Source organism: Mus pahari, chromosome 7, assembly GCF_900095145.1.
Source record: "Mus pahari chromosome 7, PAHARI_EIJ_v1.1, whole genome shotgun sequence".
NCBI classification, from domain to species: Eukaryota; Metazoa; Chordata; class Mammalia; order Rodentia; family Muridae; genus Mus; species Mus pahari.
Window position 1 is genome coordinate 42,697,467 of NC_034596.1, and position 14,166 is coordinate 42,711,632.

The following is a 14,166-nucleotide window of genomic DNA, read 5'->3' on the forward strand; positions in this document are numbered from 1 at the left end:
AGGAGGAGGAGGAAGAAGAAGAAGAAGAAGAAGAAGAAGAAGAAGAAGAAGAAGAAGAAGAAGAAGAAGAAGAAGAAGAAGAAGAAGAAGAAGAAGTTGTTGATTTGAGGATTTGAGTGTCCAGTGAAAAACTGTCGAATTCAATCTCAATGTGAATAAACTGGAATGACTACCTTTTTTCTTCCAAAATAACAACTAAAAGCCCAAGATAGATCCTCTTATTTCCTCCACCTTGGTATATATTGAAAAGACTTCCTTACAATATATAACCTCTCTGAAAATAGTTTTATAGTCACAGACCTCTGGGTCTCACATTATAAATTATGTATGACACTGAGGGAAGAAAAATCACATGAACACTAGTTAAGATACTATATAAATATACCAATGCCTACATGCATATTTTACAAGCTTCTTTTTTTCCCCTTCATCTTAATGCTTCATAGTGTTTAAAGGATAGTTTTAAAAAAATATTGCAGACCTTGCCTTAATGAATACAAAAGTTGCCTGCTATAAATAAAGAGTTGGTTTTTGTCTACTAAGCTCCCTGAAAGCACAGGCGATTTACACTAAGAGCAGAAAGAGGCTTGTCATCCTTGCTTTCCCTTCAAATCCTCCCACTTGTAGTCAGCTACAAAGAAGTGGTCCCTAATAGTCTAGAGGAAATGGAAAACCCAGAGGCTATTTGCATTGCTAATAAGGCTACCCCTCCTCTCCCTGAATGCCCTTCCCACTTCCCACTTCAAGACTCTGGAAGCCCTTTCTTCCAAACAGGACTAATTCTTCCAGACCTGCATATTTGTATTTTTCTTTAGGCCTTCTTCATAGTTTATAATTATGTGGATGTTCTTTTAAAGCAATTAAAGTCCACAGTAACCCATCTAACTTGTATATTTGTTTTCTTATAAGTATACACTCAGCACCTAGGACACTTGGCCAAAGATAAAAAAAAATATTGATTAACTTGTTAGTTAAATCATTAGTTTATCAGGACTGATAAGCCGCCAAGCTGTACAGAATCAAAAAATGGAGGACGCTGTTACTTTGTCTATAAGTAAAAAGCAGAATGCAACAAATGTGTGTGTGTGTGTGTGTGTGTGTGTGTGTGTGTGTGTGTGTGTGTGTGTGTGTTAAAGCTACCTGGTTCTTTCTACCCTGGTTTTCATTCTATTGTCTATTAATCTGTCGAATCTACTTTATGTACCCTCTCACAATGAGAAAAAAAAATGATAAGGATGAAAACTTCCATAATAACATATTTTCCTCCATTAGTATGCCAAACCAAACCAAACAAACAAACAAACAAACAAAAAACTAAACAAAGAAACTCTTGTCATTTCCAACCCAAAAGCCTTGGTAATTAACAGGAATGCAGCAGGTCATTATCTCTAACTCTATGGAAGGTCCCAGGTCATTATCTCTAACTCTATGGAAGGTCCCAAGTCATTATTTCTAACTCTATGGAAGAAGAAGGTTATGCCTCCTTTAGAGGAAACTGTGGTACTCTCAGATACTTTATGATCAGAAACAGGCAGATAATAATATCCATTAAAAGGCCAAAGAAAATTGTCCTTCGCTTACAGGTAGATACCAGGCAAACTTCAACTGCCTTCTGGACCATGCACTTTTCATTCAGTTATGTTTCTGTAGGAAATCTTAGAGCAGTGAAGAGAATCCAGCTTTAAAAAAGGTTAGCATATCATATGTCTGTGCTCAGGAAAACACAAAACAAGATTATTGGCACATACTTGGTACATTGTTAGCAACAAAACAAAACAAAACAAAACAAAACAAAACAAAACAAAAACCTCTGGGGTCTGAATTTTGAAACATGAAAATTAAGACATTACTCTTATCAACAAAATTCTGGGCTAGTACCGAGAAAGGCTTCTTTGAGCTGGAGAACTTGGGTCTGTGATTAAAGGCGCTGTTTATTCTCCCACAAGGCCTGTATTCACCTCCAGTACACACTTGGTGGTTCAGACACATCAGTAACACAAGTTCCAAAAGATCTGCTTCACCCTCCTCACCACCACGATTACACATACATGTCATATAGACACACATGTAGGAAATCCCCCCACACAAACATAAAATAAAAAGAGCAACTATTGGGGGGGAGAGAGAAAGAAAGAGAGAAAGAAACGTAGTCACTGTTTTTTAATTTAGTCCTTCTTTAATCAGTGCTTAGCTAAAGAAACACAAGCATCTTCTAACCATACCCAAAGTTGGTCAACCGAATCCAAATTTAGGAAGCAAAGAGTAGTTTTCCAGGTTGACTCCCTCACCCTCTAAGTCAATAAAAGTTCCCTTCTAACAATTATTAAGGCATGCCTACCAAAGTGCTATGCTCTCATTTCATTCCAACCTAAGAGAGTCCCATAAATTCAAATCTCTCCCATGAAGTCACTGATAGCTTGAAATTAATTCTGACTAATCCTTGATTTTGTTGAAAAGCTAAAAACATGTTTTAAAATTAAAGTTTTATTCTCAAACCACAACTCAAAAAGATTCTGTAAAAGATGAATTGTGGTACGTTTAGTTTATCCATTCCTATTATGAGAAATATCACATGAAAAATATTACAAATGCCCTTAGTGCTTAGCTTAGTATCACCCAGAAGGTGATGGAAAATTTATCTGGATTTTATCTCAAAAAAAAAAAATTTGGTTTGTATCCACAGTAAATCCCAAAGATGTCTCTAACTACAAACAGAAAGAAAAAATAATAATAATCCAACAAAATTCCAAGCTTACAAAACAGATGGTTATTCTTCACAAGACGGTGGCTGTCAGGCAAAGCAATGATTTGTGAACGGAATCTTCTTTGTCCTATTCCAGAAAGCACCAGTAATAGTCTCAAGAAAAACTATTCCTAACTGTTGGCAACAGTCTTGCAAAAAAAAAATAAAAAATGAAAGCAACATTTTTAAAAAGTGAAGCCCAGTCTGCTAGTAGTGACCATTATCCAAATACCAAGAAGAGTTCTAGAACAAAACTCCCGACGGACGGACACTCCCTCTGAAGGAAAGAACAAATAAGGCGAGGCCTGCCAGACTCCGCAGAAACTCTTCAGGGACTGGAAAACTCAACTTCAGCATCTCATCAACAGAGAAGAAGGCACAAGTAGAGGAGAATGAGGGGGTGAGAACAAAGATGGGAAAAGAGTGGAAGGGGCGTCAGTACCAAATGAACATGACCTTCTGGATGTCTTAGAATAAACCATCTTAAAACAAATGTCATTACCTGATAGGCAGATATAAGTTAAGTATTCGCCTTGACCCCCAGTTGCCAAGAAAGGAATCTTTTTCTTTGTCCTTCTCTTGACTTGGACAGCTCCCAGCATTCTTTCATCAAGAGGTGCGAAAATTTCCTTGCTGATGGCAGACTTGGCACTCATTGTAGAGCCACCCAGGAGGGCACGCAGGGAATGTTCTGAAGAAAAAGAAAAGGAAAGTTGGAACTGAGCTTATGGAATGAGCAGCCAGTGTTTACAATTCAGTTTGCATTGCAGGTGCGGTGCTGTTCAGTTTGCAGGTTAATCTCTCTCAGTTCCAGAATCGTTCATAGCAAGCTCTTCATGTTGCACTGTTTACAGAGATGCAAAAAAAAAAAAAAAAAAAAAAAAAAAAATGGAGGAGGGGGAGTGTGTTTCTACTACCTGAAATGTCCAACACAAGGTGACATGAACAGCAAACAAGGGGCTCTAGGGGGGTTGCTACTGTCTACCTCAGCTGTGCCTCTACCAAATCTCCTTAAACTTCAAGGTAAATACACTTTCCTCACTGCGTTCATGGTGGAAATGACTATGTCATCTTCTGCATCATAGCCATTTAAGAAAAGGAAGACCATTCATTTTAACACTGCTCAGCTCCATTCATCAGCTAAGGAGCTCTTGGTTATTGGTCTCCTGTGGTGCACTATTGTCCAGTGTTCCCTGGCAGAGACTTTTCACCATCTGGACACTTGCCCAATCTTCCCCGGTCCCCTTCAGCTCCAGGGGGACATGGAATTTTAAATCCATGTCTGACCAGTGCCAACTTATTGGAAGTGCCACCCAGCAGTTCCGACTTGATGCCACCATGGTTAACAGGTAGCGGGTGACCAACAATGAAAGAAATGAAGCAGTCTGTTTCCACCACAATACACACCACTAACGCAGTCACAGCTCTGACAATGTATTTGGTTTCCCAAAGATATATTTCCAAGATGATCTAAGTTCTGTTTGTTTTTCGTGTTCAAGATCAAGCTAAAAATAAGTCCAGCTCAAGAGTATTAGGCAAATCTACTACAGTCCACCACTGTAGTCACACATAACCTGTGATTCATCGCTAACCAATATTCATTCAGGAAACTGAAAAATTCACAATTAGGCTCAGGGAGAAAGCTCACGAAAGCACAAGAACCCCAGTTCCATTGCCAGAAGGGGAGGCTAGCTGTGGTGGCATGCATTTGTCAACCCAGTGCTCTGAGGATGAGACAGTGGATAACTCAAGCTCCCTGGCCTGCCAGCTTATTCTACTGTTCTACTCAGTGAGTGCCAGGCCAATCAATGGAGCTGAAAAATAAAACAGGAGTACAATGACTGAGAAAAGGCATCCAAGGTTGATCTCTGGACTACACACTTTCACACACATATGTGCATGCATGCATACCTGTACACATATGAACATCACATGTCCCAGCCAGAACTGAAAGTGCAGGCAATGCCGCTGTCTTTCTCTCACAGGTTGTTTAGAGTACTCTGAGGTCCTGCATACAGACTGGCAGCCCAGTATATGCCATCTCAGTAGCTCAAAGATTTGGTCAAACTGCCCCAAAACTGACCGGCTGATAGAGAAGTCCCCACTATGTGCTACCTTGTGTTTGGTAATTAGAAATTCCATAACAAATTAATATCCAGTTTCAGTCCTACAAGGGTTGGTTACAGACCACATCACAAGTTTCACCGGTAGGCCAGTGAGGTGGTTCAGTGAGCACAATCAGTTCTGATTGTTGAATAGGTTAATATGTTCAGATCATGCATTCCAATGCCTGGATATGCTTCACTAATCTTAAACGTGGCAGATTCTTATTAACTCCTATTATGATATGAATAATGAGATATCCTTTGAACTGTAAAAATCGAATAAATGTACCCAGGCATAGCAGAAGATATCTGGAAGAATTATATTCAACTTTACTTAGCAAAGTCTCACTTTTTGTTTCATGTATAGATACACACAAATACACAGTCTCTTCTATAAAGATACATGCACAAGATAGAGGTGTCAAGGGCCGTTCTCCCTTGAAAATCACGATGGGAAGATGATCATTTTCATTCTAGGGTCAAGTGTCAATTTTTTTCCTTTATTCTTTTTTTTTTTTTCCCTTTCCGGAGCTTTCTAATGGACTTGAAGGTGTGTGTTTTCAGTGTCATACTGGGAATGTTAATGTACAGAGGAGAACTTCATAGCATAAATTGGGTACTGTGTTGCTGTCTTAAATCCAGTTGCACATCTGAATTCACTAATATAAGCAGTATTTTAAACAACTCTCTAACTTATTCTCAGGTTGACATGCCTGGCCACCAGGTTTAAAAAGCCATTACCAGCTGGGCATGGTGGCGCACGCTTTTAATCCCAGCACTTGGGAGGCAGAGGCAGGCGGATTTCTGAGTTCGAGGCCAGCCTGGCCTACAAAGTGAGTTCCAGGACAGCCAGGGCTATACAGAGAAACCCTGTCTCGAATAACAAAAAAAAAAAAAAAAAAAAAAAAAAAAAAAGCCATTACCTTATCCAAAACTACAACCATGACCAGAAAGTTAGCAATTGTTAGAAAACAGAATATTTTGGGAGAGGGAACATATGCACGTGGATAAAGAACAGGTTGCATGAACACATTACATCTGTTAGCAAATTCTTCCATGTAACTCAACAAATACTTTCAATTGGTATTTCTCCCTGGTAGGAACTGAAAGAAACTGGGTAAGACAGATGAATGTGATAACATTCCAAGTTTTAAAGTACAGCCACTACAAGCTCAATGGTATCAACAAGCCTAGAAGAATCTTGGCTTGGGGTGGGGTTTGGGGGGTAGGGGCATGGCACTGGCACTGAATATCAAGAATCCATACTTGAGGCCTCACGAGGCTTACAAATGTAAGACTAAGTTCATCAGATACATAAAGTATTCAAGCAGCACTCTTAAAGGAGCCACGCACTTCTATAAGGAGAAAAAAATAAAGATATAAGAATTTTTAAAAAGTAAAATATGAAAAGATTTTAAAAAAATAAAAAATAAATAAAAAATTAAAAAAAAAAAAAAAAAAGCTTTCTCTCACCTGTCAGGAAAGTATTTGGTAGGACACAGAGGGGAGGTTCCAACCAGACTTTATATCTGTCATCTCTGGGCCTTGATCGCAGGGATCCAGGGGCTCAAGGGTCAAGGTCTAAGACTTGTTCACCTGTGCCTATCTTTAGCTTATTCTGCTTCACGAAGGGGGTTTGGAATCATTGTTTTTAGTGTGTATGATGGCCTCTGTATGTAATGACTCACTTATTAAGCAAATTCGTAAAAACTGTTTCCTGAGCAGTAGCCCATGGCCGGTGCTCTGCACAGCACTAGTAAGGAATCCCTAAGGGCCTGCAGCCCTTCATGAATTTACAAAGCACTTTCACATTCAGTCCCAAATGTAGGTCAGGAGAGCTGCTGAATGTATCCTCTCAAGACTGCAAATAAGAATCATTAGATATGTCTTTTTTTATAACGGTAAATTATTCCAATTTTATCCAATGCCTTTTGGGCTACAGATTATGGGAACGTGTTAAAATTTTTTCTCATGAACATAGTATTTAAGTGGGAAAACCCTTTGAACCAGAAGCTTGTCTATTAGAGAAATGTATATAATGTAATATAGATAAGATACATGCTTACCCGAGGTTCATTTCAGAAGCAACACATGAATACCGTAACAATCATCAATTTTCATTGCTTAAAAACAGAAGAGCTGGAGCCCGTCTACCCAGTGGAATATTACAACATTTTTAAAATCAGGGCCATGCATATAGGACAGGAATTCAGACCCTTGGAACTGTCAAGAGTAAGGGTGTCAGCCCCCTTAGAATTCCAGCCTCAGAAGGCTGAGACAGGGGATTCCCGGAGCAAGCTGGATTATGAGACTAGCCATATCAATGAGCTGAGAGTTCCTGACTCATCAAAGAAGGTGCAAGATAAATCCCTATCTGCCAACCCACCCATGTTCACATGCATCCACACATACCACACATGCTACATAGTATACCTGCACACCACATACACATGAAATGGGGAGAAAATGAACAAGGACTCAGACTCTCCTGTGTAGGAGACATTATGTACACAGGATTTTGTTTGTGCCTGTGGCCCATTCTACTTCAGTGGCCTCTTTCCCTGTTTGTTTGCTAAGGCTATCCTTTGTATAGGTTTGATATTCAAAACCAATTCTGTGCTACCAGACCTGGTTTACGAGTTTACTTACATTGTCCTTGTATTTCTAATTTTCCACACCTCAACATTAACAAACAGAACAGCAAAACAGTATGTAAAACCAAAATATAATAATAATAATAATAATAATAATAATAATAATAATATCTTAAATTTGAAACCATCACCTACAGGAGGAAGCCCTGGAAGTGGCCCAAGCCAACTCCTATCGTGTTTAAATACAGACAAAACCACACAAGGTGGTTTCTATGCACAGACAAACATCTTAATTATTTGCTATATTTAGCATTCTAGCTGAATTACTGCTCTTTATTCATGTTAAAAAATATGAAAAGGAAAAAGTGCTAGAAGTATACATTAAACACACACACTCTCTCTCTTAAGGAGAGAAGGATCTTTAGCAAGCCATACTGAATCTTAGATAAATTTTAAGTTTTCTTAACTAAGCAAATTCAATTTTAATACAGCTGAATTATAACACTAAAAAGCTAAACCTGTAGAGTGAACTTTCAGTTTTTAAGAATATGAGATCTCTAAATACTTAAAATATAGATGAAACTAGTATGTTTTCAACTACTTTTAAATTATTATAAAAGGTCTTCTAAATAGTCTTTAATTCTACTATCAGTTTTAAATCAGTACTCCCTATGTGAATATCTGATTTGGAGAATGCCCCCAAATTATGTTTGGTCAAGGTCTGCAGAAAGCTTGATGTAGTTGCTATGACATCAACGATAACTTCTGTCCTGAAATCTTCCGTGACAGAGGGCCTCACATAAACAATGATACTTCATGGGCCAATTTTATGCACACCTAACATAGTGGTTCGAAAGGCCAGGTTCTCCAGCTTTCAATACCTCCATTTCATAAGAGAAACTTAAAGTTAGGTCCATTAACACTTTTGATCTCATCCACTGGCCAAGTATTTAATTCCAGGCTCAATTGGAATTAACTCCAGAGGTCAGCTTCATGGTTTTGCCCCTGTGTAGTTCAATAAGAATGCCCATAGAAATGTTTCAGTTCCCACAAGCACCTTCCCATGACACTGCCTCAAAGTCTAACATGAGAGGCACAAATGTGACCTTTGTATTCCAAAAGCCTTATAGATATATTTACACATGGGAAAAAGAAACTGTCTTACAGATGAGGAAAGTAGGTGGTTAAGTAAACTATTGTAGATTCCAGAGCTTCCCAATAGCAAACAGGGATCAGAACCTAGGAAACACAATTCCAGAAGAATATATGCACCTTGGTACCATCTTATATTGAAGAAAGGAAAGGGAGGGGGGCAGAAATGTATTCTAAGTAAACAAAATCGAACTTCAGTATTTCTTCATTTCCCTCGGATCAGTTTACTCTCTTGTTACTTACTTGTTGTTTCCCTTGCCCAGCAACAAGAAAAATAACAAACTGTGCTACGGTCATCCCCGGATGCTATAAATTTGTCCTGTATGTGTACAGCATGCAGCTTTGCAGCTTTATTCGCAAAGACCATCACATGGTGTCATTAACATAACCTATTTTCTTTCCACAAGTTAATCTGGGGACTTGGTACACTGGGCAAGATGGCAATAGATGCCCATCTCCAGAAAGAGGACTGTCAGAACAATCCAAGAATGGGTGAGAATTCTGAATCCTTGTGAAAAAAATTCCAAGCAAACAAGGCAAGAGTCTTGTGACCTATTTCTTCAAAGCACAGACTATTCCTTAGAATGTGTTTTGGTGCTCCTCCTAGGCATAGTGGATAGGAGTGCGTTTACTTCAGCTGTTGTTATATTCATTTGTCTCTATGGAAAAACATTTTTGCCATGTGCAGCTTGTCCTTATGACTATTTACTTTACACAGGTGACTCTTCTTAACCCTCCAATCATAAATTGTCTGATGCTCTGAATAAAGTTGGCCCTCTCATTTTTAGGTCCTGCTCTCCCAAGTTCTTGCTTCCAACTAGAGTGGCAACAGAGAAGCCAGTGCCCAGGGAGCCTCATAGCAAAGCTATCTGCCACCCTCCTTTTGTCTCCAACCAGGAGTCAGTTCCCTGAGAAGAGCTTGGATGGTTGCCTTGAGGCAGTTGAAAGACACTTCTTTCAAAGGTTTCTGCTGGCTCTCAAGGGGCACTCTGTTTTCCACTCTTTTGTGGTACTGCCCAACTCTACCATTTCAAAGTCACAACTTTGACCCTCTTGGTTGTCATCCCTCACATATTCTATAACATCTGTTTTCTTCTTTGGTGCCTCAAGCAACTGTAGCTTACCAGTAGCAATGCCCCAAGCTTCAAAAGCACCTCCACAGGGGTATTCCATACATACATTTTGCTTTACTGAGACGGATCTCAGAAAGACTTTCACCATCCACAACCACTTTGTTGATTTTTTTTTTTGTTGTTTCCTGCCCAGCGAGAATTAAGTCGTAGATTCTCAGCCATACTTTGAACATTTGTATGCTTCATATTTTACCAGCAGCAGCATCCTGGTGACTGTCTATCTCATTCCGTTCTAAATCAGAAGCTGAGGTCCAAAGTCATACATCCAAAGAGAAAGCAAGTCAAACGTTAGACTAGACACTGGTCTCTGCTTCACTGCAATGATCTTTCCAACAAAACTTAGAGAATCGTGATACGAGGATATAAAATATTACAGTAGTCCCATGATTATAGATGAAGAGAACAGGCGTATGCTGGCAGAGTAGAGAAAAGACAAAAAGAAAGCACAATTCCTCACAGTAGGGACACTTCTCAGACTCAGTCTTTTTCTTGAGCACTGGCACAAAATGAAGTCCTAGCCTCCATCACCCCAAACACATAGATTTCTAAACCTTGATATCAGGCCAACACTTTTTTCTCCTCTTGAATTCTCACAGTTTGTGTTTATTTTCCCCCCATTGGCTGTTGAGGCCAAAAGTGGAATAGGTCCAAATGGAACAGTCTGGGGAGTCCAAGAAGCACAGAATAACGTTGGCCTAGTCCCAACCCTTAGATTTCCATGCTGACTCCAGTTAGCAGAAACCCTTCTACAACCTTGGAGCTCTGAGCCACTGTCAGGTGAAGACATTCAGGGCAATTCATATGGACATTATCACTCTGCAAATTACCACTTTGGTATTGGTAGTCTCCACACTCAAGAACAAGTTCAGTTGTTGTATGGGCTCCTTGGTACCTATTCCTGGCAAGCAATGAAACAGGAAATAGGAATCCGTCAAGCCCAATGCTTGTCTTTGAAACGGTACCCTTCAGCCACAATACAGAAACAGCACCAGGTGCCTGCAATCTGTAATCAGTGCTCTATTAAAATCCTTTCAGAAAAGGCAGGCTTACCCTGATTTCTGCAGGCAGCTGCACGAGGTCCTGCTGGGTAACTACAGAGTCTTTTACAGGTTCACTAAAGACTCCCCCAGAAGCAATGAGCTGGAATACTGAGGTTAGGATCCAGCGTCTAAAGACTGTGAAATTTCTATGTAGTTGTCATACATAGGTGGGTAGAGATGAATAGTTCATGTCTCAGATTGTTACAGAATAACCTATAAATCCAGGTCAGACTCGAGGCTCACATGCAAATGCCCACCCTGCCCTATACAATCAGCCATTCTGTCATTCAATGTCAATCCCTTTCAATCAACATGGTCCAGAAAATAACTAACTTCTGACCTAACTAGCCATAACAATTTGATAGAGATGAGGGGGGCAGGGAACTCTGTCAATGGAATACTATCTAAAATGAACTCAACACTAGTAGAAATTTAATAATGGCAAACATTGACAAATTAGAGGGACATTGTGTCTATGTGATCAAGAAGCTGGGGTCAAGGCATAATGGTTACTTTTCTCCTACCCGAATTTGAGAGTAGATGGAGAGTGAATAGAAGTCTACATTTGTCATCATCAATCTAAGCCAGTATAGGCCATTGATCTACGCCTGTGTCTATGGCTTTGAAAGAGGACAGTGTACCCACATCACTAGACTCCCTGAAGCACTGCATGGAAATCAGCTCCCACCTGAGGTGCCTTGCCCTTGACTGACAAAGCCAAGCATATCAGAATATCTTCTAGCATTTGGCAACACATGCCGCACACAATGTATCTGGTAAAAGCAGTTGCCAAATGACACCCTGCTTCATCTTCCAAATCTGTGCTAAAGGAGAAGACATATCCTCATCTCTCCCAGACAGAAAAATGGAAACAACAGGTCCTGCCTCAGCCATCCTGCCCTCCCTCTACTGCTTGCCTAGGTATATAAATTGCCAACCTAAAGAGAAAATAAAGACAAGATGCAGCTGAAGTCTACTGTACCGTGAATAATGTTGTGACCTGGGAAGACACAGAATGGTTGGGATATTTAGAAGAGGAGGAGGAAGAAGAGAAAGAGGAGGAGGAGGTAGAAGAAGAGAAAGGGAAGGAAGAGAAAAATGCACATGCAGATCAAAATTCAATATGGTAGCCCTTTCTAGAAACTGGAGATTCTGAAGAGAATAAGCAACAAAGTCTTTTCTGTTCCAGAGAGCTTGCATTCTAGTGGATACGAAGAATGTCAAGACTAAACACATGGCTCTCATCCTAAAGGGAATAAGAGATAGTTTATTTTGGAGCATTCTGAATGACCAGAACCCAGGAACACAGATTTAAGTTACCTCTAACTTCATGTTCCAATGTGGAAGCAATTTCCATTTTATAGTTTGACAAAACCAAGCCTTAAAGCAAGGCAAGTTTAAAATACTTTTTGTTGGGTTCTTCAGAGAGACAGTTACAGCAAGATGGGAAAAGCCTTTCTATAGGCTCTTTATGCTATCTGACAATATTCATAGCTTTGGGTTGGTGAAAGCCAGTGTGTCTGCTAAGTCAATAGATTCCAATGGTTTTTATCTATTAGTCATAGGATGTTATTTCTGACACAGAGGTGAGCAAGGAATGGCTGGGACTAAAGCTAGCCCAAAATAAGGTGGCTAGCTTCTCCATGCTACTGAGATTCTAATCAATCCATCTCTGCAGACACAGCATCTTCTCGGAACTTGACAATCATAGGGATAACTAACAAGCCCATAAATTAACACAGTACCAGGGCTCAGTGGTTAAGATGTACATCAGTGGTTAACACAGATGGCTCAGTGGTTAAGAGTACTGACTGCTCTTCCAGAGGTCCAGAGTTCAATTCCCATGAACTACATGATGGCTTACAACCATCTGTAATGAGATCTGATGCCCTCTTCTGCTTTGTCTGAAGAAAGTAACAGTGTAGCCAAAAAAAAAAAAAAAAAATTAACACAGTACCTGAGAAGAAGCTGGCTGGGCAAAGGAATAAAAAACAGAGTTATTGCCCTTCGCCATTAACCATCGGGTTGTAAAATCAAATAATGGGGAGCCTAGATCTTCTAGCAAAGATCTACTGAGTCTTAATGAATGTTTTTGTTCCTAGAATATAGTACTCCTTTTTAAGCTGAGGTAGCAAATTCATCTGGGGTACAAGATAACTATCTATTATCTATCTATCTATCTATCTATCTATCTATCTATCTATTATCTATCTATCTTCACTCAACATTTTCTGAGGAATTACTATAGTCTGGATTCTTTGTAAAGTTTAGAGATCATAGACAAACTAGACATATTCAAGGAGAAAGACCAGGAAAAAGAGACAAGCAACAAGATTAAATTAACAAAGAGAATTTGTTGTTCCCTGGGAAAGGAGGCAGGTACAGCTTAATCCTTCAGAGACCTGTGGTCTGGAGATACTTGCTCTATTAAGTAGATCCTTAAAATGTAATTAAAGAAGTTAATCAGGTACATTTACAAGAATTGTGCAGGCAGCTCCACTTCTGTTGAAAGCCGGATGGAATGCCTTGGGAAGCTGTTGGCTCTGGGTGAGAGACCTAGTAGGACATTTCCTGTCAGTGCCTCTACCTGTGATCTGTTTGCACAGTTGGTGTGCTCTGAGAGGCAGACCCCAGCCTCAAGGAGAATGCAGTGACTATAGGTAAGTTTTGGAACAGACTCCACAGAAAGCACAAGAGAAAAGAAGTATCATGGGAAAAAGTCAAGTGTCAAACATGATGTCAGTCATTCTTAAATGTCTGTTTGGTACTAAAGATCATTTGAGGGGGTCGGGTGGAAAAAATATGTTTAAAAACCATTATAATAATAGTATGAGTTACTAGGTTTATTTCTAGTACCAAGCAAACCCATAAATAACTTATCTCCACTTATGAAGAAGCTCACTGAAGAGGCACTGGGCCAAATGAATACAGTGTCTTGGTTAGTTCATGTGATAAAATAAATATTTTTAAGTAAAACACACTTTTCAATTTCTCTTGCACTTTAAGAGAATTTTGTTGCCCAAGACTTGGATCCTTCACTGTCCCTACAATCTTAAATAGATAAGTCACCACTTCCAGTCTCCTGGATCCTACTGACGTGAACATCCTTGTCTGCCGTCCATGTTTGAATCCTGCTAGTCCTCCAGTAACTGGCCGACTCATTAGTCACTGAGGCTGTGGATTCACACCAAAGTAAACAGTAGGCAGAGCAGTTAAAATATACAGTTTCAGAAAAGTAGATTAGAACTGAATTTAAACAAACAAACAGAATCTAAAATACTGATTAATGGCAGAGAGAAGCTGAGATAAGAAACCATTACCTCGGCGGACTGGAGAGGGGACCCGCAGCTGGACCCGATCGTCCTGCGCCTCTCCTGCCCAGGAGGGGTGTTCGCCTGG

General features: G+C 39.7%; 1 protein-coding gene across 2 annotated transcripts in view; it reads right to left on the reverse strand.

Annotated features, from left to right (window-relative positions):
* Positions 1-14,166, reverse strand: part of Stxbp6 (syntaxin binding protein 6) — a 217,440-nt gene that overhangs the window by 159,024 nt on the left and 44,250 nt on the right. For both annotated transcript variants that reach the window (XM_029540665.1, XM_021202384.2), the window contains exon 2: positions 3,246-3,434. In XM_029540665.1, the coding sequence (XP_029396525.1) occupies positions 3,246-3,399 (154 nt within the window). In that variant the 5' untranslated portion in view covers positions 3,400-3,434. The remainder of the gene's footprint in view (positions 1-3,245; positions 3,435-14,166) is intronic.